The 24,615-nt window shown below is 38.1% G+C and overlaps 2 protein-coding genes across 2 annotated transcripts in view; one reads left to right on the plus strand and one right to left on the minus strand.

Moving 5' to 3' along the window:
- The window catches only part of LOC140746472 (Fanconi anemia group J protein), an 80,293-nt gene that overhangs the window by 10,463 nt on the left and 45,215 nt on the right, over positions 1 to 24,615 (minus strand). The window contains 11 exon segments of the mRNA XM_073078625.1: positions 83 to 259; positions 1,923 to 2,005; positions 2,989 to 3,102; positions 4,066 to 4,196; positions 5,261 to 5,355; positions 6,874 to 6,972; positions 6,974 to 6,994; positions 7,920 to 8,150; positions 8,546 to 8,735; positions 10,290 to 10,446; positions 13,888 to 13,980. Coding sequence (XP_072934726.1) covers positions 83 to 259; positions 1,923 to 2,005; positions 2,989 to 3,102; positions 4,066 to 4,196; positions 5,261 to 5,355; positions 6,874 to 6,972; positions 6,974 to 6,994; positions 7,920 to 8,150; positions 8,546 to 8,735; positions 10,290 to 10,446; positions 13,888 to 13,980 — 1,391 coding nt within the window.
- LOC140746173 (fatty acid-binding protein, muscle) lies at positions 15,091 to 18,394 on the plus strand. The gene is given in 4 exon segments (XM_073078204.1): positions 15,091 to 15,163; positions 15,902 to 16,071; positions 16,951 to 17,061; positions 17,990 to 18,394. Coding segments are annotated over 4 exon segments (414 nt in total). The 3' UTR covers positions 18,050 to 18,394.

Here is a 24,615-nt window from a genome sequence, read left to right on the forward strand (position 1 = left end):
AGGTGGATTGCATGTTCGTCTGCTACTCCTAAATTATACACAAAACAAACCACCCGTCCTCGTCGGAAGCAGTGTCACGTACCTGATGCTCGGGCACGACGTGCTGCAGGCTGACGTCGCGGAAGGCGGCGCCGAGCTCGGCGGCGAGCAGCGCGCGCGGCGGCAGCGTGCCCGACGCGAGCAGCACGCTGCGCGCGGCGCACAGCGGCGCGAACACCACGCGCCCGCGCATGCACAGCACGTGCAGCGACACCGCGCGCTGACACACGGTACACGGTAATCGAATAGATTAGTTTACATGGGTGGTAAAGTCTGATTCTTAATTAGGTGGCCATAATGTAAACAAAGAAATGTCATTGTCAAAATACGATTACAGGTATTGTAAACCTTAACAAATGAACAAGTAAAGATTACTCACCACTACCATAGATTAGTAAAGATACTTCGCCGCCTTGAAATTGAATGAAGCAACAAACGGCTGATTAGTAAGTTCTTTTTTTGAATTCTTGAGAAATAAAAAACATTTTTAGAGAAAATTTACGAATAAATATGTAACTAATACTGCGTAATTTACATTGTAAATAAATAATTATTTCAAATATTTTAGGGACATTTTAGCACGGAGACGTGGCAAAACTTTTTACGCAACTATTTCAATTCTCAAAACTGGGTACATTAGGAGTGAGTAATCTTTACTAATCTATGGGTATAGTCTGAAGGTGGTATCGGGAGGTGAAGGTTTGAAGGCGGTAGAACCCTTTGTGGTTCGACTCCGGCGGCACCACAGCTACACCTATTTCTGGCTCATAACAGCAGTGTTAAGCGCTGCTGTGTTCTGGTTTGAAAGATGTGGTGTGTGTGGATGTGGTGACAGATTTTTCCTCGAGGCGTCCCAGCTTAGTCCTTAAGGGTAGCGGCGCATGTGTGGCCGACCTCAGGTAGAAATATCTTATCCTATCTGAGGTTGATTCCAGATGTCCATGGGCGACAGTAGCCACTTACCATCAGGTGGACTGTATGCTCGTCTGCTAATCCTATATTATAAAAAAGAAAAAAGTCTGATTCATAATTTGTCCTGTAGTAAATGTGCAGGTTCGTGATATATTGAGAGGCGTCTAGATTGATTGACGTCTTTATTATTACTGTCTTCATACTAAGCTTATGCTAACTTATATAACTATGAGTCCTACACACACCACATCTCCATGGGTTAATAAAAAAAATGAAAATTACGATTTAATTTTTTTTTGTTAAAAAACTATTTCATAAAATGTTATATATATGGTGTAATATGTGGTAATAAGGCCACGTAAGCAGGCTCGCCATGTAGTATATGTGCAGCCTCGTGATATATTGAGAGGCGTGATAGATTGAATGACGTCTTTATTATTACTGTCTTAATGCTAAGCTTATGCTAACTTATATAACTATGAATCCTACACAAACTACAGTCCCTGTAGTTCCATTCCAAGACCAGAATATGGCTACAGTATCCCCTGCTTGACGTAAGAGGCGACTAAAATGGGCTTTTGAGGTTGCGCGCGGCAAGAGTGGGAGCTCGAACCGCCCGGCCACCGGTGGAATACGCAGTAAAGCCGGTAGAACACGCAGTAAAGCCGGTAGAACACTCAGTAAAGCCGGTAGAACACGCAGTAAAGCCGGTAGAACACGCAGTAAAGCCGGTAGAACACGCAGAGGGAACCTATGTCCCTCCGCAGGCTTAATAATATTGAAACAGCAACAAAGTATGCAGTGCACCTGATGCTGTGGTCACTGCCGCTCATGAGCATTTGGAACCAACCGAATTTATGTGATAATGAGCTTAGTTTAGGAGATATGAATAACAATTTATATCTCCATAAATTCAGTAATAAAGTAAAAAAATCTTATTGTTACCAGTTAATTATATAATAAATAAATACCTCTTTTTTATGCTCCGATTCTTTCTTAATTAGAGCCGATACGAAGTCGTCCATGAACTTTCCCGAATCTCCGAAGAGATATCCTATGAAAACAAATTATTAAAAAAGTCTAACATATTAGTCCATTGAAACATTTAGATGTCAATAGAAGGATTGTTTAAAACTGGATACAGCGTAAAAGCCTTAATTCAGAGAGCGGCCGAGGGACTAGAGTTGCGACTCCACAAGCTAATTTAGTTTGACAAACACCCTTGACATCCAAAAAGTAATATGGTGCCATAGATAAGTATAGATATCTCACCGCCTTGTCATTGAAAGAAAACATTAAATGGCTTAAACGTCTGACAATTCTGTCAGGCATTTAATGGCTGTAATGGTGTAATTTACGCAACACAAAGCCGACATGTGCAGTTAAGTGGTGCAAAAACACGAAATCGAAGACAAAACTGGTTACATTTTCTTGTTAGGAGTGAGTAATCTTTACTAATCTGTGTACGGCACCGTTTGACTTTTGCACGTTAAATACCAAACATGGTAACATTTATGGACTATAATATATGTTATTTATAATACGTTTGAAACTATAGTCTGATTAATAATTAGGTGTCCACAATGTAAACAAAGAAATGTCATTATCAAAATAAGATTACAGGTATTTTGAACCTTAACAAATTGACAAGAAACAAACATTTTAACAAACTTAACAATGTCGCACTTGGAGGTAAGTTCAACTCCAAAAAAAACTTTAAAAGGCCTTTTTTACAACATTTATATTACATCAATGATTAAAATAAGCTACAAAAAAGACATTTTACGACTCCCTAGTCAATTTGTTATATAATACCACTTTGTTAGTTAAAAATTTCTTATATATAAAATTCTCGTGTCACAACGTTAGTTACCGTACTCCTCTGAAACGGCGTTACCGATTTTCACTGAATTCTATATGCATATTCAGTAGGTCTGAGAATCGGCTACCATCTATTTTTCATACCCCTAAGTGATAAGGTTTGTCCACCCTTAACATTTAAAAACGAGTCAGGTAGTATTAATATAAAATAATTACCCAGAGTGGTCTCCATAGCTTCGAGGAGTGTGCAGGTGGCCTGCGTGATGCCGATGAGGGTGCGCGGGTCGTCCATGAACTGCTTGCACAACTGCTGGACGCATTGACTGAATTCTGGTGATAAACAACAATATCATCATCAACCCATTACTGTCCCACTGCTGGGCACGGGTCTCCTCTCAGAATGAGAAGGATTAAGCCATAGTCATAGGCGGAAAGTTGAGTGTAGGCCCCCAATGTAAAAAGTTCACCTGAGATTCGGTGATCTTTTTTTCGCTGACTGATACACATTTCATAGATTGTTTGGTTCTGACGACCTTTTTTTAGCAACTGTGTTTGAAGGCCCCCCAGAAATGGGGACCCGGGGCGCACCAACCGTTAGAGAGTAGAAACTAATACTCGTGTCCGTTATCAGGAAGAAATCTAATTTTATCTGGGATTGATTATAGATGTTCATGGGCGGCAGTAGCCACAGGCATGGACATGCTCGTTTGCTACTCCTATATTATAAATGTCAAGAAACAGTTTCTTTCTTATAATACTTTTATTGGCTATGTTTATTTCAATTCTTACTTTTTATTAGTGTATATTATTTGTGACGTTAAATGTGACATGAATTTAAATGTAAAAATAATTCTCTATCTTCAGAATAACAACATTTATTTCTTTCCACTATAATAGATCAGAAAGATCAGTAGTATTATAAATATAAAAAAATATCCATATATTTTTTAATTTTTTTTTAAGATTCAGTAGGTCTGAGAATCGGCTACTATCTATTTTATGGGTAGAACCCATTCTACCCTTAGATAAGTATAGATATCTCACCGCCTTATAATTGAAGGAAGCCATTAAATGGCTGTCATGGTGTAATTTACGCGGAACAATGCCGACATGCGCAGTTAAGTGGTGCAATAACACGAAATCAAAGCAAAAAGTGCGGAGAAATATTGTTTCATCCGTAAATGATCTAAAATAGATGACAGTGACAATTTCAACTGTCAAAACTGGTTACATTTTCTTGTTATGAGTGAGTAATCTTTACTCATCTATGGTTCTACCACCCCATTCCCTTACCCGGGTAGCGCGTTGCACCAATCTCGTGGTTGTTTAGCGTCGTTACGAACACCTTTATGTCCGGCCATGTGAACACCGCCTTGCCGTACTTTATCGGTGCTTGCTCCACTAGCGGAATCTGGTTTCTGAACCTGGAATTATTTACCTTGTATTGGTGGGGTTCAGGGTTCGAATCACAGGAAAGCTATCTCGGATTTTGGAGTAATGGAAAAAAGCTATTTTCTTTAAATTTACACTTATTCTTTCGTTTTCCATTTATCATTACTTTCCAGAATTTGATCCTTATACGCGACAGTATCTGATAGTAGAATCATATAGGGTGTGTATTTTTTTTTCAAAATGAACTCGAAGGGAAAAAGATATTTTATGAAAAGAATGATGCAGTTAGTTTTTATCAAAATCGGCCTCATAACTCCTTTCAGCATTTTGCGCTAATCCTTATAGATTCGGATTTGGCCCTGAAGGCCCAAGGTTGAAATTGAATGAAGCCACAAGCGGCTGATATGTCAGTTATTTTTTTGAATTCTTGACAAATAAAAAACATTTTTAGAGAAAATTTACTAATAATAATTATGCGTAATTGTATACACGTATGTGTATAAATAACTAATTATGCGTAATTCACATAATAAATAAATAAATAGTTCAAATATTTTAGGGACATTTTAGCACGGACACGTGGCAAAACTTTTACGCAACTATTTCAATTCTCAAAACTGGTTACATTTTCTTGTTAGGAGTGAGTAATCTTTACTAATCTATGCCTGTATACAGTATAAGTAGCAAGGCGTACGCTCTATCTTATATATTATTGTTATATAAATGTTATATAGGTAAATATCCCATGTCATTGTGTTTGTTCAAAATAATCTTATCTAGACATATGTGTTGCCCATTTCAATTAAATATTGTGGATATGATAGAACCGATAGGTGGCGGTGGCGTCTGTTGCGGAGATAATTTGTTTTTGTGATAGAAAATATGTATATGGAAAAACGAAATATAAATAGTGGAATAAAAAAATAAATTATATATAATATTTATATTTTTTTAAACTTAGTTCCCTTGTCAATTCATTTTACTTTAAGCCATATTACTACTATTAATATTAGCATGTAGGTAGTATAGTTTGTAACACATATTAAAGTATTTTTTAAGGTTTATATATTATATAAAATATGTATTTTTAACTCACCAATAACCCCATCTATCTAGCGTAACTTTTAAAAATTCGATGTATTTGTTAGCAGCGCTATTAGCGAATCTATAGTTAGAAGCTGTTGTGAGTTCCTGTGAAAAGATAGACAGTATAGTAAAGTTATATTTACAATACAGTGCATAATGTTGCTGGTCCGTCCCAATCCTGAAGGATATGCTCAGCAGAGGGCCATAAAAGGGGTTAATTTTTTTTTATATTTACACCTAAACGATACGGGCTACCTGTACCCTTACCAGGAGTTTTTACGTTTCGACAAATATGACTGTTTTGGTATTTGTTTACGTATGGGTCAATACGATTTTCTAGTTCTGACACAATCCGCTAGGGGCGCTGATTGGAATTTGTATGGGCAAATACGTAAACAAATACCAAAACAGTCATATTTGTCGAAACGTAAAAACTCCTGGTAAGGGTACTTACTGGTGGAAAGCAGTCATCGTCGCCTATGGACATTTGCAACACCAGAATCGCCAATGCATCGCCGGCTTTGGAGAAGAGCTCTTTGCACCTTTTTTTTTTATAATAAATGTAGAAGTAGCAGACGAGCATGCAGTCCACCTGATGGTATGTGGCTACTGCCGCCCATGGATTCAATCCCTGATAGGATTAGATATTCCTACCTGAGGTTGGCCTGATGCGCCACTACCCCTGAGGACTAAGCTGGAACGCCTCGGAAAAGTATGTCTCCCTTACCGCACCCTTTAAACCAGAACACAGCAGCGCTTAATACTGCTGTTATGAGGCAGAAATAGGAGTGGTGTCGCCGTAGTCGAACCACAAAGGGTTTTGCCACCTTCAAACCTTTTTTGAAGAGCCACATGTCATAGCGCTCCGAGAATACCTCAGTTCATTCCACATCTTGCACGTTCGTGGCAAGAACGTCCGTGCGAACTAGAGAATGCAATCCCGTAAAAATATTTCAATGCCAACATTTGCGGGATTGAATTTGAATCCGGTATTAGCTGGATGCTGCATGTTTAATAAGACCTTGCAAGTCAATTATGAACATGTTCAACAATTGATGGTAAGTGAAATTACTGAAATAAATCAAATTCTTCAAATCAATATATATTTTCAACGTTTCTGAAAGATAATTATGATACAGAAGATTTTGGTTACCTAGAGAGATTTTACATTATTTAAAAAATAGCTTTTCCAAAATGTTAAAGTATTTAATGTAGAGTAGCTTCGAAATAGTTCAGGCCGCGTATTGAGTTACACGTAAAGTGCGTATATTTCGCGGGATTGCACAACGGGATCCTATTCACAACCGGGATTAGTCCCGGATTTAACATGGGGATCCCGCAATCCCGGCATACCTTAGTTATTATAGCGTAAAGTCCGCTCTGAAGTTAATGCGCGCAGGTGTCAGTCAGAGAGCCAATGCGGTCGAACACAACTACAAGCATATACTCCGTAGCAACGTAAGGGCACACTAATGGAGCTATGTACCCGCGGGCGAGAGCGGGCAGCGGAGGGTGCCGGGGTGACCCGCGCTGTCTTCGTCCCGCTAATATCTATAATTTGTTGTTGCGACGCGACTCGTTTCTATATTCAGAGCGGACTAGCAGTTTGACACGGATTCCTACCTTTGTCGCGGCGTCAATTTGTTGCAAGTCGACAACAAAGGTGGCGGCCGCGCGACACACCTCCTCGATGTTGTGCGCCTCGTCGATGATCAAGATTAAGATCCTTTAGGTTGATTTGCATCTGAAAATACATATTTTTTTCAATAAAATTCTTCATTTCACTGGGCCTTTTCCTTCATTTCCTTCATTTCATTTACTGTATTTGAAGGAATGAATTAGAAGTTTTAAAGTACATTATTTATTTATTTACAGAATTTGTGTACACAGAAACATAATAAAGAAATAGAACATTAAAAAGAAATTACATTTAACGTTTTATACGTTGGATATTTTTATGTGTGAGTGAAAATTCGGTATGATTTTCGTAAATTCGGTATCAGTACAAAATAAATATATTTAATTTCCAAAAGCCCTTAACATTTGCAATCAATCGCAGATAGGATTAGATATTCCTAACTGAGGTCGGCCACAGATGCTCCGCTACCCCTGAGGACTAAGCTGGGACGCTTCGGAAAAGTACGTCTCCCTTCAAACCAGAACACAGCAGCGCTTAACACTACTGTTATAAGGCAGAAATAGGTGTGGCGGTGGTGCAGCCGGAGTCGAACCACAAAGGGTTGTACCACCTTCATTATTCATTTCAATAAGCCCTTAACACAGCTCGAAATAACATGTTGAAGAACTTACTAGAGATGTGCCGAGTCAGGTCGACTTGAGATACTCAAGGTACTCGAGTACTTACATAAACTCGCATATTCGAGTACTAATAAGTGACACTCGAGTACCAGTGATACTCGAATACTGACGGTACTCGTACACTGACTCCAATGTTATATAGGCATACGAGCGAATACAGCAGAAATTGCGCAAGTAACAACTTGCTTATTTTGTTTAGTTTAGGCACCTTTTTTTTGGTCTTCGTGCTATTGGACTGTGTGTTACAAAGTACTCGAGTACTTCGTAACTAACTCGAGTACTGACTTTATATGAGTACTAAAGTACTCGAATACCAAAAATGGCCGACTGGGCACATTATTAGAACTTACGCTTTTCCTGATAGCGGGGTCGATGAGGTAGTTGTACGGGCAGAAGACGATCTTCGCGCGTTGTGCTAGCGTCCTGGCCGCGTAGTACGGGCACGCCTTGTGTTCCCTACCGGCCGCTACGAGCCGCTCCAGGCTGAAGGTGGGCGGCAGAACATCGTGGGTGAGTGCTGTACGCCGCTCGAAGTACCTGCAGTCGGTGAGGTGACGCGCGTCCGCTGAAGGTTGGTAGTTCTGTAACAGGCCCCCTAAACGGTCAATTATATTGTGCAATATTTTTTATTATAATATAGTAGCAGACGAGCATGCAGTCCACCTGATGGTAACTGCCGATGCCGATGGTAACTGGCCACTGCCGCCCAAGGACATCTAATCATCGTAATCAACCCCAGATAGGATTAGATATTCCTACCTGAAGTCGACTACAGATGCGCCGCTACCCCTGAGGGTTAAGCTGCAATGCCTCGGAAAAGTAGTCATACTTTTCTCACCACACCCTTGAAGATGGTAGAACCCTCTGTGGTTCGACTCCGGCGGCACCACCGCTGCGCCTATTTCTGCATCATAACAGCAGTGTTAACCGCTGCTGTGTTTTGATTCCCTCACAAAAACAAACATAATGACGTCACCTTGACACACCCTCTGCACATGTCGTCCTTCGAGGGCCACTGGCGGCGGTCGAAGGGCCGGATGCAGCTGTGGTCCCTGCTGGACAGGATCGCCATGGTCGTCCCCCCGCAGTAGTGTGTCGTGCCGAACTCCTTGATCACCTGCTCGAGTTGCTTGTGTGTGCGTGAGCCGTAGTATATCGTCGGGATACTGTTAAGAAATAGTCAAATAAATAAATTGGTCATGTGAAAGTCGAACTCGCACATGCGAGGGTTCCGTACCACCAAAATTTTGGTATCTTTTTTATTTTTAGTATCTGTTATTATAGTAACCATCGAAGTACATGCATTGTAAAAAATTGAATTGTCTACCTATAACGATAGAATAGAGAAAGCGTAAAACATGAAAAAATAGCGGTTTCTTGTGTGACAATCCACATTTACTTTTAGTATTTGTTATTATAGAGGCCACTTTTATACACAACAAATTAAAATATCTCTCTGTTACGGTCCAAGAGATAGGGCCCTGATACAGATGGACAGACTACGGAGGCTTAGTAATAGGGTTCCGTTTTTACCCTTTGGGTATGGAACCCTAAAAATAAACTTGTATTGGATCTTAATACATAATTGAAGGACCTAATTAATTAATTACATAATTGAAACTGCGTATGTAACATTCTTATTCTTTGAGTCCTAAACTATACCTAATTTATTTTTATTTCATACTAACAATAAAGGCTCTTTAAAATGTTATCTGTACCATTTGTAATATATCATTTAAATACACAAATAAAATGTTCTAAATGTTTGATTTTTGTCTCCATAACGAAACACTATGTAAAGTGGCGGTAGACGTGCAGATTGACATTCAAAAAGAGCTTGTAAAGGCCATATCTATACCATACTCTCGCTAAAACTCGAGAATCGCTGGACCGATTTGGCTAATTTTGGTTTTAAATTATTTGTGGAAGACCAGGTAAGGTTTAAAAGGTGAGTAAATATTAAATATAAGAATAATAATATAATAATAATATTCTTTATTGTACCCAAAAGAAGAACACAAAACAAAAACATACAATTTGGGACGATACAAAAGGCGGTCTTATCGCTAAAACAGCGATCTCTTCCAGACAACCTTAGAATGAGGAGTTAAAGAAGGGATGACTTAAAATAATAGGCAGGGTGCAATTAAATGATAGATGCAGGACTAATATATAAAATTAAGTGTAAATTTAGAGATGGCGTAATATAGAACAAATAATAAATAAAGGGGAAAGAAGCTAAAAATGTAAAATTACTAAAAGAAACTTAACACAGTAAAGAACTAAGTTGTTAAGAAGTTGAATGAGAGAGAGTACAGAGAGCAAAGATTTTCTAAGGAACGAAGGGTTCGGTCATGGGACATGTGGAGGAACTGGAAGCGTTTCTTGCGGTAAGGAGGAACAGTTGGATTAAATAGTAAACAATAGAGAAGAGATAGAATGTGAGCATTCCGGCGAAGGCGAATTGGGAGCCACCTGAGTTTAGCACGATATTCTGAAACGTGGTCATATTTTCTTAAGCCAAATATAAACCGTATACATAAGTTTTGGAGACGCTCAAGCTTATTTAATTGTTCCTCGGTAATGTCAGGATAACACACATCAGCATAGTCAAGTATTGGTAAGAAATATATTTCATAAATAGATTCTGAGGTGGTACGAAGTTTGCCGGGTAAGCTAGTTTTGAATAATAAAAAAAAACATTTGATTTTAGCACTAACCGTTTGGGCTGCGGTGTTTCTTCACCGTTCGTCGTCTGCAATGGTTTACTTGGGCCAGGGGTAGGTGAGCTGGGGCCCGCTGTAAGGTCGATTACACCCGTGTCCAAGTTGGCTCTCTTATGAATCGTTACTAGACCAGGTTTTGATTGTAGATTCTCTGAAAAAGTGGCCAAGAAAAATGATTAGTGTACACAAGTTTTATTCTCTCACTCTATGGTAATGGAGATGGGTATGAAAGAGTCGGAAGAGTCGGACGTCGGTAGGAACCAAATAATAGCTTGAAGAATTTCACTCATAAAAACTTTATACATCGTCAGACCTTTGAGTTACCTCATAATATGTATGTTCTTATAATATATTTATATAGCAATAAAAGTAGTGATAATTATTTTATTCATATGTAACTAAATCGGATGAGTCTGGGATTTGAACTACAGACCACAGGGTAAAAGCCGGCTAAGCCACTAGCTTATCACCGGTTCAAAGTCCTATTATTGTCGCACTGCCGAGCACGGGTCTCCTTTCAGAACGAGAAGGATGGAAGGCCATAGTCCACCGCGTTGGACAAGTGCGTATTGGTAGACTTCACATACCCTTGAGATTTTTTTTTATAAATTTCTCAAGTGTACACATTGCTTCACGATGTTTTCCTTCACCGTTTAAGCAAGTGATAATTAATTTCTAATACGCACATAAGTTTAAAAAATCAGAGGTGCGTGCCTGGGATTTGAACCTCGGACCCCTCGTTCGAGAGGCCTTTAACTCATAAACTACCAGCAAGATTAGCCCCATCTAACCAGGAGGGATCGCACCGGTATTTAGGAAATGTCATTGCCTGTAACCATAGCTATGTCCTCGCTGCGTGTTTGTGCGTATAGTAGAGGCGTCGTAATTGAAACAGCAAATAGTGCGGACTGATTTATTCAGTCATTGGTTGCGAGCAACTAACTGACTGACTATTTATTATGCGACAATACATATATTATTTTTTCTCGGCACAGCTACGTCAGTCACATATTACGTACATTCCTAGTCCAATAGCGTTTGAATAGCGAATACTAAGGGACGTTTAGGTTAGGTAATACTAACCTAATACGAACTACACTATATTGTTTTATGTTTATAGTTAACAAACGTTTTTTAAACTCACATTTCCATAAGTGCATTACCTAAAGGTGGTAGAACCCTTTGTGGTTCGACTCCGGCGGCACCACCGCAACACCTATTTCTGCTTCACAGTGTTCTGGTTTGAAGGGTGTGGTAAGGGAGACACACTTTCCGAGGCGTTCCAGCTTAGTCCTCAGGGGTAACGGCTGTGGCCTACTCCAGGTAGGAATATCTAATCCTATCTGGGGTTGATTACAGATGTCCATGGGCGGCAGTAGCCACTTACCATCAGGTGGACTGCATGCTCGTCTACTACTCTCATATTATAAAAATAAAAAGAATGTAATTTCTTATATCTAAGCAACGAATACACACAGAAACGATCACAAAAAACACCCAGACCCAGAAAGGAAGTGTAAACTATTTTTTTTATTGGAATTGAGACAATCCAAAGTTTATTTTGTAATTTTAATGTTTAGGCGAAACACAAATTTATATAAATACCTCAGTAATGTAGTGAGAGCTAGTTCAGAAATAAAATACAAGATGCGAATAATATAGATGGGGGCGTAGAATTAAAAAGAGAAGCCGTTACATAAGAAATGTTGAACTAAAATAAAGTACGGTCCATTACCCGTTGAAAACTACCTACCTAATCTTCGCAAATACATACTACTAAATAGGAATGTCTGTCACATTGTAGCGTAAACAGAAATGTATTTAGCATTCGCTGAACAGAATATTCTGAATGCAGGCCGGAGGTGACGTCGGTGGGGTGACTAGGTTGGCGTTGATGAAAACGGGATAATTATAGGTTGAAATGTATCTCAATCATAATTTTGAAAGTGTGCCTGCATCCTGTGGTTCGACTTCGAAGGCAACACTATTATACCTATTTCTACCAAATAACTGCAGTATCAAGTGCCGCTATGTTTCAGTTTGAAAAGTGTAGTTAGTAAGGAAGACGTACCTACCTATTCGAGTCGCCCCAACTTAGCCCTCAGTGGAAGGTAAGGCCCTCAGGTAAGAAAGTAATCTTATCTGGGGTTAATTACTTATGTCCATGGCGGCATGTTGCCCACGTTCAAAGTGATGAGCTATGCATGCCAAAAATATGCACAGATTGCTCATATTACACCACACCAAAAACGATTCCACTTCAAAACCCTGGACTTTCCGTCAAGCCAAACCGCAGGGCCCCACCAGCCGCTGAAGGCCCGCAATGCCGTCATTAGTATGTAAAAAAAGACTTAAAACCCAGAACAACTCAAAACCTTATAAACCTAGGACGTCTTGTCCTGTCAAACCGTATGGCACCACCAGCCGCTAAAGGCCCGCAGTGCCGTCATTATCATGTAAAAAAGACTTAAAACCCAGAACAACTCAAAAACTTCAAAACCTAGGACGTCCTGTCCTGTCAAACCGTATGGCCCCACCAGCCGCTGAAGGCCCGCAATGCCGTCATTATCATGTAAAAAGACTTAAAACCTAGAACAACTCAAAAACTTCATAACTCAGGCCGTCCTGTCCTGTCAAAACGCATGGCCCCACCAGCTGCTGAAGGCCCTCAATGCCGTCATCACGTAATCCCAGTAATGGCGTCATTGTCATCGCGCTGCGCAATTCCGAATCAGCGAGTCGGTGCCACTCTTTTAATTCCTACTAGTTTCACCTGAATGCGTTCTAGCTCCGGAGACGGTATTATGTATTATTTTGTTGTTTATTCGTCCTCTTTACTCAAGGTAGACCCCATTGCATTTCATAAAATAGGTATATATTTGAAGTATTTTATTTTACGGGCATGCAGTCCAACTGATGGTAAGTGGCTACTGTCACCCAAGTACATCGGTAATCAATCCCAGATAGGTTTAGATATTCCTACATAAGCTGGAACGCCTCGGAAAAGTATAGAAGTCAGAAAAGTCTCCCTTACCACATCCTTCAAACCAGAACACAGCAGCGCTTAGCACTGCTGTTATGAGTCAGAAATAGGTGAGGCGGTGGTGCCGGCGGAGTCGAACCACAAAGGGTTCTACCACCTCCAAGTATGCAATCCGCCCGATGGTAATTGGTAAGGGGCACACTCACGCCAGTGGTCATCTATAATAAAACCCAGGAAGGATTAGCGTACCTACTGTTTTTAGCCGGCTACATTCGTGTTTCTACTCCGATGGACTACATTAGGATGCATCTTTTAAACAGCTTTTGCGTTTTGGTGGAAATGTGGGGATGCTAGCTGACTTACTTATGAGGTGATCATTTTAATCCTTAGGAGTGCCAAGGTCAGCATTACTGGTCTGGTCAGGTCACGCACCGGTAATCGGTTTTAGCTTTTATATGGAGTTGGTTAGAGGTGTTCATGGGGTGGCAGTGACCATTTACCATCAGTAAACTGCATGCTCGTTTGGTAGTTCAACCTTATATATAAAAATAATCGTGGCGGTGGTAGGTATATATAGATCTTTGGTGGTATTATAAACTTTTGTAATACCTGGAGGGGTCTCCCGTTCTTCCCATTTCCGCTTCATGTTACTGTTGCTGTAATCGCCGGCGTCTTTCATCGGATCATATATACTCTTCTCACCTGATAAAGAGAAAAATATAATTTTAGTATGTACTTACGGATAAAGTCGTCCAGTACCTTATATACATTCTATAAAAAATCTAGTGTCTAACTATAGAAGTTTAATAGGTAGGCCTATAGTAATAGGGCCCCGTTTTTACGCTTTGGCCACGGAACCCTAAAAAGTATGTAAAAGGTGTATAGAAATGCAAAATTATCCAAAAATAAGTCAATGATTCTGAACTGACTTATTTTTATTAGTCCAACACTCTTCGAGTTTGGCGAATACAAACATACAGAAGCCGTATTTTTATGTAAAGATTATATGAGTCATTGTCGTTACGAGAACACTTTTAAATTACATTATCACTACTAGAATATACATTACATTAGATTGATTTTAAACGGTCAAAATAAATAATTCGCCAAGTACGAGTCGAACTCGCACATGGAGGATTCCGTACCACCAAATGTTCATTATTATTTACTTATTTTTATTAATTTTATTATTTTGAACAATACTTAGTTATATGACACAAGTGTGATGATTAATGACACGTAAACAACGTATAATAAAATAAAAAAAATAACTATATTAAAATATGTTTTATGGTTCTTATTTGTATTTATTATAATACCAGTTATATTAGTAAACAGATTGTAAAAATTTCAACCGTCTTCCTTGTACGGTTTAACAGTTTATTTTTTTTTAGTATTTGTTGTTATAGCGGCCACCGTTATGCATCTTCTGTAAAAATGTCTATCATCTATCTATCTATTACGGTTCCGGAGATATAGCCCTGTGACACACGGGCAGACAGCGAAGTCTTAGTAATAGGGTTCCGTTTTTACCCCTTGGGCACGTAACTCTAAAAAGGTACATCTTGAAAAATATTTCCTTAATGACAATTATTTTAAAATCGTAGACATGCACTTAATTACAATATTTACTTACAACTACAGATTATATAGATTACAAGCGATATTGGAGTGCTTGCGTACTAAGATATCATTATAAAACTATGCTTTATCACTAGATAAGCTATTATCAAACAAGTTGTTAAGGACGAAGTTACATCAAAGTAGTAATAGTGAACGCACGTATATGTTAAGATCAAAATATATAATATAATGGAGGAGTGCATAGGAAACGAATACATATTGATCGAATCCGAGAATTTCGAAGATTATTAAATTTTTATAGGTACGTTGAGTTTGAGTGGCTTATACGTATTGTTCAGTGGTGATTTTTCTAAGATTGGACATAGCAAACATAACCATCACTATAATTATATCTTTGGTTATTTTATGAAAATTGTAGAAAATTCTACAGATAGACGTATACAGTCATAAACTCATAAGTTTGAAAGATTTTGTACTTAAAAAGTGTATCTGTCTGTATCTGTGTGTCTAATGTGGTAAAACCCTTTGTGATTCAACTCCGGCACCACCACCGCCACACCTATTGCTGCCTTATAACAGCAGTGTTAGGTGCTGGAGTAGCGGCACATCTGTGGCCGACCTCATGTAGGAATATCTAATCCTATCTGGGGTTGATTACAGATGTCCATGAGCGGCAGTAGCCACTTACCATCTGCTACTCCTATATTATAAAAAAAATGTGTAATAATGTGTCTTTCAAATTAGAAGTAAATAACATTACACTACTGGTATATAGCAGAACTGTTACTTTATCTGCCTCTGGTGGCACTTATTGCCATCTGTGGTTAATTTCGGATAGGACTACTGTATCATATGGACTTTAATGTTATAGATGTCTATGGGTAACCATCACCATCCGAAGCCCATTACTCTTGGGCACGGGACTCTTCTCAGATTAGGAGAGGTTTAAGACTAGTCCACCGCGCTGACCAAGTGTGAATTACATTTGGTAATATGACTTGTTAAAATCAGTTGGACTACATTATCGCTACTTGTTCAGGTATCGGCTATGTAGCCCGTAAGGCGGCGATGGCACTAAGCCCCGTCCAGTGCCTGTGTGTGAACAGTGACGGAACATACACTTTGACCTTCAAGTCCAGACTGGCTAACGGGGTCTGCACCTTCGTACCGGGACACGAGTTTGAGGAAACTAAACCTGATGGCGTTAAGGTTGGTATCGCCTTTTTATTACGTAGCAAACGTGCTTACAGTCTATCTTACGGTAAGTGAGCACTGACACCTTTGGACATGGCTCCATCTAAGATCGACTGAGGGCCGTTATTGATAATAATACGGAAAACCCCCTAAAGACTAAGTTTAACATTTAACATTCTTAATGACACCACAACTTGTACAACGTATCTTAATATTATTATACAAAAGTATTGACTATGCATTTATTTATTTAACGTGTATTAAATATTTTTTAGTAGTTTAGTAGTATTAAATAAGTGTTGTAGTAAAGAGGTATATTTAAATAAATTGTCTTGTGTCTACTTCCATTATACATTCTGGTAGAGATCTTGTAATAGAGACATGAAGCCTTCTACAGAGTTTTTTTGTTTTATTGTATATTTTACGTTTGGTGTTTAGTGACCAAAACTGCAACCAAAATCAATGTAAAATGTAAAATTTGTAACCAAAATCAATATAAAATGCGATGCGAATGCGAAATGTAAATGAGTTAAAGATCTCCATAGAAAGTATTCATTTCACCGATGTCATGAAAAATCAAGATGTTAATGAATCATTTGATCTATTTATTAATATAATAGTCCTATTTTTTAATTTATGTTTTCCAATAAAGTAAGTTAGAATCGGTCTAAAACCAAACCACATGTGGATAACTAAAGGTATTAAAAGATCGACCAAGTACAAACGTACTCTTTTCTGGAAAAGCAGAGCCAATATTAAGTATTAGAACAAGCATCTCGATTATACATATAAATATATTAACAGTTAGTAATTATTAACGAAGCCATGACTGTTTATATTTCTCTACGCACATAAACGCATGATGACTAAAATAACGTTTACAAAAAAATCCAGGTTAGATCTACGATTACAATTGAAGGCAACAAGATGACGCACATACAAATAGAACAGAATGGCAGGACGTCTAAACACGTGCGCGAATTTTATCCCGAAGAAATGATCGTGGTATGTACAATTTCAAATTCGCATAATTATGCGAACTTTGGTAAGTGGTGGTAAGTGACTACGGCAACTCATGGACATCTGTAATAAATACAGATAGGATTAGATATCCTACCTGAGGTCGTCCACAGCAGCGCTTAACACTGTTGATATTAGGCAGAAATAGGGACAAGGTGGAGAAAAAGGGAGGTAGAACGAGGGTTCTACCACTTTCAAATATGCAATTTCCGAGGCACTATTTATATTATCTCTATACTCTACTTGTTTTACAAAATACCAACAATAAATAAATTTGACAAAGCAGCATCGTAAAGTGGGTGACTAACATTTTTAAGCACGTCCATTTGCCATCAAAGGTCCTTTGTATCCAATCAATGGGACGTGAGTACAAGAGTGCTACGAAATATGTGCATTTACCCTTTGATCTTTCTGCTTAGTCGCTTAATGGACGAAGTTTGTTAAAACACGAAGTTAAAGTTTATATAAATAAGTACCCAGTTACTTATTTATATAAACCTAAATATTATTATTTTTAACCGAATTTAAAATAAGAAGGAACAAATAGTTACTTTCAAATAGTAGTTTGCTCTACATTTTCTATGCTTTATTTATATTTTATGTTCATTTGTATGATTCCCGAAAACGAATTTTGTAGACGATGGACCGATGTTGATGGGACTTTAAAGTGGTGAATAAATTACGTTTTATTTTGAAAATATTTAGAGGGAAATCATATAAACGCATGTATTGACATTCAAAAAGTGCTCTGTAAAGAACCTATTTTGAATAAAAAAAAATTGATTTGATTTGATTTCACGCAAGATATAACTTCTATAGTATTAACGGACTGACGAACCAACCGATGCTAAGATTCCTGTATTTATGTATGTAAGTGTAATAATCTGATTAAATGTTATGATTTCCTTTTCAGACCACTACTGCGGAGGGTTTTGATAAAGTCGCCACAAGAAGATATGGTTTAGTGCGATGAACATTGATCTTACGTTTTAATGGTTTATTTATAGTATTATATAACTTGTTTCAATGAAACTTGTAATCTAAAGTGACGGCATTCTTATTTGTCTATATACATATGTATAAGCGGAAACATAAATAATTTATCATTTTAGATAACATTATGTATTGAATTAAATCAACTAATTACTCAATAAAGTGATTTTAGATTACATTATTTTTTGAAACATGCTATACCTATCTACGTCATAAACCTCTACGCATCATCCATGCTCCCATCTATCATCATGATGATGGAAATTTCATAGTTCGTCATTAGTGACACCACCGCCGCACCTTTTCTGTGTTTTGACAGCATTGTTAAGCGTCAACGTAACTTCACACGTAACTTCACAATCCATATCGAATAGCGGTTTAATCTGAACCGATCACAGATGCGTTGCCACTAGCGGTGGTCGTTGAATCAACGAACTAGTTAAATCAACCGTTGATTCACTTTCAACGAATCAACGTTAACCCAATAGAAATCACCTAGTTAAATACGTCAACGACGTTGAACGGAACGTTTCGTTATTTTCAACGTAAATTGTATTGTTTACAATTAAACTTACGCTATTTTTTTTATAATATACGAGTAGCAGACGAGCATATATCTTGATTGTCGGTATAATAGCATAATTTGAACTCCAATTATGTAGAATATATCGAATTATTTCCTAATAAATAATTATAAATATCGAGAATTGATATTTATAATACACACTACGTCAAATTGTTTCTAAAATAACATTTACCGCACGTCAGTAGAGACGCGTTGATCGTTGCAGCATAGTTAAACACCGTTCATTATTGATGCAAGTTGAAATTAGTAGCACGTTAACTCGTTGACGAAATTAACTAGTTGATCAACGGAAATTCGGACGTTGACGTTTCATTGATGGAAAAATCTTCAACGACCCACCGCTAGTTGCATCTCTTGAGGACTAAGATAGTCGCCTCATATGTAAGTCACGTGACATCCACACTCTACTGTCAAAACGCAGGACTGCTTCACATTCGAAATAGGTGTGGCGGTAAGACCTCCCCAGTAAGATATTTAGGGTTCCGTATAACAGTGGCCGCTATTAAAAATAAAACATGAAAATAAATACAGGTCGCCATACAAGCAACCGCTTCTTTTCGGCGTTTTCACTTTACCTATTTAACCATGATGGTTAAATAGGTAAGTTAGAAAGTTCAAATTTTTACAATGCATTTATTTCCATGGCTGCTATAATAACAAATAGGAACTAGAAATTGAAAAATTGGGTGGCACGGAACGCTAATAATCCAATAGTTATTACCACATTTCAAACTAAAAGCATAGGACTTTTGCAAAGGGCAATTTAGTTAAGGTCTTCAACACACCCAGCATCCTAAACGACCCGTAATCAAATTTCAACCTAATCCCGTATCGACTTTCACTTAACATGTAAGCTTATCTGAACCGAACATTCTCCGAGGGGCACTTCCAAAACACGATTCCCTATTCCATTAGACCCTCTTGAAGTTATCTCGCGTTATTTACATCGCCTGACCGTAACAGCGCTTATGTAGTCGACCCTTATGTGGCTGGGGTGTACATAAGCGAGTTCCCTGACTGTGGACGCTCGGCCGGAGTTCCTAAGGTCGCTTTCGGATCGTTGGCGGCGATGGGGGTGAGTTAAATGCGCGCAGGGTTGCCGATTTTAAGTGATTTCGGAATAATATTAAATGGTTACAGAATTGTTAATACAAAATTGCAAAACTCTAAATACTGTAATTCTTTCGCCGGAAAAACAAAACGTCCCTTGTCGAATGATTTCAAACATTAGGCGACAAACATTTGTTAATATGCGAAATGTTTAAATTACCAAATGGCGGGAACTTAGCTGCCAGCATAATATGAAAAACATATGTATTTTTTTTAAATAGCCTTTTCCTTCATCATTATGTTACAGAACTACATCCTTATAAGTAATACTATCCGATGGTGGAATAATACAGTGTGTTTTTTTTCTAAAATGAGCTCGTTCGAGACCTGACTAGGGAAATAGGTACTTAGATTAAAAAAATGTAATGATGCAGTTTTAGTTTTTATCAAAATTGGCCTCGTAACTCGTTTTAGCATTTTCGCTATTTTTAACCGACTTCAAAAAAGGAAGAGGTATTTATTTATAGTTTCAGATTTGGTCCTGAAAGCCCACTTGAAAAATTCTATCTTTTCGCTGCCTATAATAATAAAGAGGTAGCGAAAAAATATGGATAATTCACTATTCTGCTCGAATTTCGATAACTACCAGCATTTTTAAGTGTCAGTACCTAGTAACACACCTATCAACACCGACCATCAAAAACCTTGCACAGTAGCAGCCCTGCGCACGGGGGTGGTGTCGCGGTGTCGTCACCATGGCAACGCGGCGCCCGGACGCCGGATCCCGACGCCCGCAGTGTCGGCCGCCGCGCCCGCGCCCCGCCGCACAAGTGACACGCGCCACGAAAAAGCACAACCACCCCGTGTGTAGGGCGACTGTGCTCACCACAGAACTCGGACAGAGTTTTTTTTTTTATAATATAGGAGTAGCAGACAAGCATGCAGTTCACCTGATGGTAAGTGGCGTTGATTACATCAACCCCAATCAATAATAGGATTAGATATTCCTACCGGAGGTCGGCCACAGATGCGCCGCTGCTCCTGAGGAGTGAGCTTGAAAGCATCGGGAAAGTATGTGCCCCTTACCACATCATTCAAACCAGAACACGGCAGCGCTTAACACAGCTGTTATGAGGCAGAAATAGGTGGCGGTTGTGCCGCCGAAGTCGAATCTCTGAGGGTTCTACCACCTTCAAAATCACCATCACAATTCAGAAATATTCAATATCATCATTAAAAACTTTAAGATTAGTTTGGGTAAAATTGCATTGGGATAATATCTAATGTATGAATGGAATTGTGGGCTAATTTAGTCATATTTTTTAAATAGAAATATTATAAGTTAAAACGCTCACAAGGGACAAAAATACAATATATTCTGCAATAACCATCAATGTTTCAAACAATACACCTTTTTCTACTAATTCGTTTAATAAAGACATTGCAAAAATTACATGACATATCATAACTTAGCAATACTGAATATTCCAAAAATATAAAAATAGAACAAGTATTAAATAGTGTCATAAATTACCATTAACCAGCAATTAAGGAATCTAAACATGAATCAGTGGAGTGTGACTGTAACACATATATTTTCGTCGTTTTCATACGTTAGCTTATGGTGTTGACAATTTAAAAAAAATCGGTTAAATTACCTACCTACTCATGGCTGTACCAAGTTCGGCGCTGAAGTAATTAAACCAATTAACTTTATTGTTTCATTGCTGGGTACGGGACACCACTCAGAATGAGAATCGTTTCACCTCACCACGCTCGCCAAGTGCGCATTGAAATCTTTGAAACATTTATTTAGAGAACTTTCAGGCATGGTGGTTTTTTTATTTATTTATTTATTAGGTAATCCAAAAGCGATACATATCATATTTTCACAATATATACAGTATGTTTTAAATTAAGCCAAAACAGGATTACACAATTAGTAGATATAGGTAGACAATTGACGGTGTGCGTTTATGCGTACGTTCGTGCATATGGGTGTGTGTGTGTGTGTGAGTGAGTGTGCGTGTGTGTGTGTAGATTGTGTATATGCATTTTTTAATAGTATACATAAGAAGGGGTGTATCTAGTTAACGTTATAGTGTAACTTTTTTATTTCATTTTTGCATTTGTTCTTGGATAAATGGAAGATATCCAGATTCGAGTAATATTTATTATATGTGCGGGCCGCGCGACGAAGAGCAGAGTTTGCAGCATACCTTGTCTTTGCCTGACAAACGTCAAGAAGGGCCGTGTGCCGTGTGCGGTAGGGTGGCACTCGGAACGAAATACTTGACAGTATGTCAGGACAATCTATTGTACCCGACAAAAGGTCGTGCAATAGCATAATGTCGTATTGTTGAAAATGATTATTTAGATATAATAAACACAACTATGACACTTAAAAATATACAAAGCTAAACCAGAGGGTATAGAAGAGTAAGAATTTGCCCAGGGGTTCTTCATAATGTAACGTATATGAAAATAAAGAATTTCTAGAAGTCATTGTAAATGGCTAAATCGAGGAAAAAGACTTGGGTTTAATAATATCTCCGAAGATGTTTACATGACTGCGTTGTACTTACTGTAAGTTTGTTTTTATCAGATGTCATGGAAAATACTGAAGTTAGATTTGATTACTGTTATTTGTGTAACAAATGAGATGTTATATAAAATAATAATAGGAACATGAGAAGATATATTAATTCATAATGGTAATAAAAAAAGATAAATAAAGCTGAGATTGTTGCGTTCTTTGCAACTGAATCGCTTATTATAAGTGGAAATTTGTTACTGTTCCTGTCGGCGTCTGTAAAAAGAAATGCATCCTTTATTTATTTTACAGAGCGAGACGTTCCCATCTATTGCCTTAGTGTTGTCACCCGGCCACCTCCACCCGGGGTCGGGTCGATGTGGCCGGGGGTGGGGGCTCGCACCTTTTGTTTAGGACCTTCCCCCCGTTCATTTACTCGCACAACTCTCAATGTTGTTTGCGAACGGTTTAGGTGCCTAAATGTATGGGGAAATGTCACGTTTTCACTTTTTAAGGTTTGCCGGCCCATTGTAATGGGAACGCAATACTCTACGCGGGGAACACTCGAACTGAACTGCTCTCTAAGCATTTGATGGTTTAAGAGTAATAGCGGATACAATAGAGAGGGAAAGTAATGCCGGTTTTGTGGAAAATAAACAATTACGACTGAAAATGCATAATATCTTATAGGTATTTACACTAACAGTTACCACGATATAGATATAAGCCGTTCCTCAGTGAGTTTAAACTATAAAATAGGTAGGTATTCAAACTGCACATTATCAAGAATATTTAGTCTGATGAGACTACTTAGTAAATAATCTCTGTGGACCCGTTGATTGGCTTCTCTCTTAAGTGGCATATTAAGGAGGATTTTAAGAGGAGGTGGTTAAGAAACTTGCGAGGGATCCGACTTTCAAATTTCAGGCACACACCTCTGATGTTTCAAAAATTATGTGCGTAGGTATTAGAAATTAATGATCACTTGCTTAAACATCGTAAGGAAACCTGCACACCTGAGAGATATATTAAAAAAAATCTTAAAAGGTATGTGAAGTCTACCAATACGCACTTGGCCAGTGCGGTGGACTATGGCCTAATCCTTCTCACTCTGAGAGGAGTGGGATAATAATGGGTCGATGATGATAATAACTTTAATTTACAATAGTTTTAAGGGCGTTAATGTTGTATCTTAAACTTAATAGTAGATTGTAATAGAAGTTAGCAAAATAATATTTGTTCAGCAACAACAATAGTTTGAATCAAGAAATACTTAGGTAAGTCAAAAATATACCTATTTTATTTGAAACTTTCTCTATGACAAGAAGAAATAAGAATACTTTTACACAACATTAGAACATTGTTAATAGACAAAGTATTACAATGTTAAAGCAAAGGGCAAAAAATAATGAATTATAATAAGTTTTATATTTATATTTAGTTAATAGTTATATTTTAGTGGACGTAGATGGATTATCTTGGTTATTTTTGATCGCATTTACTACAAGCTTTTTATTATTTTAAACGTAGCCAACGCAGCGATTATACACAACCAGTAACGGCCTATTTGATTGAAATTTTACTTTTTAAATTAACAGTTCCATTGCACGCATCGCACTTCAATATAAGCGCGCGTTCAGGCACAGTGTAGATTTAGATTTTGTGATTTTCTAATACGCAAGTAATAGTTCTTAACATAGGTAATTTCGACGTCTATTACTGTTACTTAGATGTTTTTCAAATGAGAACTTTAGAAATAACGACGTAGCATTATTGAAAGATGTAGGTATAGGTCTATTGTTATAGGTGTAATAGCAGTGATAGCCTAGTGGTTAAGAAACTCGGTCTCTCGATCGAGGGGCCCGAGGTTCAAATCTCAGGCTGATTTTTTAAAATAATGTGCGTATTAGAATTTAATAATTAAGTATTACCAATAATAATAATTAAGTGATAATTATTATCACTTGCTTAAACGGCGAAGGAAAACATCGTGAGGAAACCTGCACACCTGAGAGATTTATAAAAATAAATCTCACAGTTATGTGAAGTCTACCAATACGCACTTGGCCAGCGCGGTAGACTATGGCCTAAACCTTCTCAATCTGAGAAGAGATCTGTGCGCAGCAGTGGGACAATAATGGGGTGATGATGATGATGATAGGTTTATTGTTACTTAACAAGATCCTAGGAGTACATACGTTGAAAGACCGTTGAAAAAACAGAAAAAAATGTCAACATGTCTGTCTCCGGTGGCGCTAATCGATCGCATGGTTGACGCATAGCGGGTGTTAGGCCACGCCCACATTTCACACGAAAGGTGATGATTGGCCGAAGCTCCGTAACACACACACGCACACACCTGTCCGGCCGACGCGGT

This window comes from Epargyreus clarus, unplaced genomic scaffold, assembly GCF_041222505.1.
Source record: "Epargyreus clarus isolate Ecla_fem2 unplaced genomic scaffold, WU_Ecla_fem_2.2 ptg000012l, whole genome shotgun sequence".
Lineage (NCBI taxonomy): Eukaryota > Metazoa > Arthropoda > Insecta > Lepidoptera > Hesperiidae > Epargyreus > Epargyreus clarus.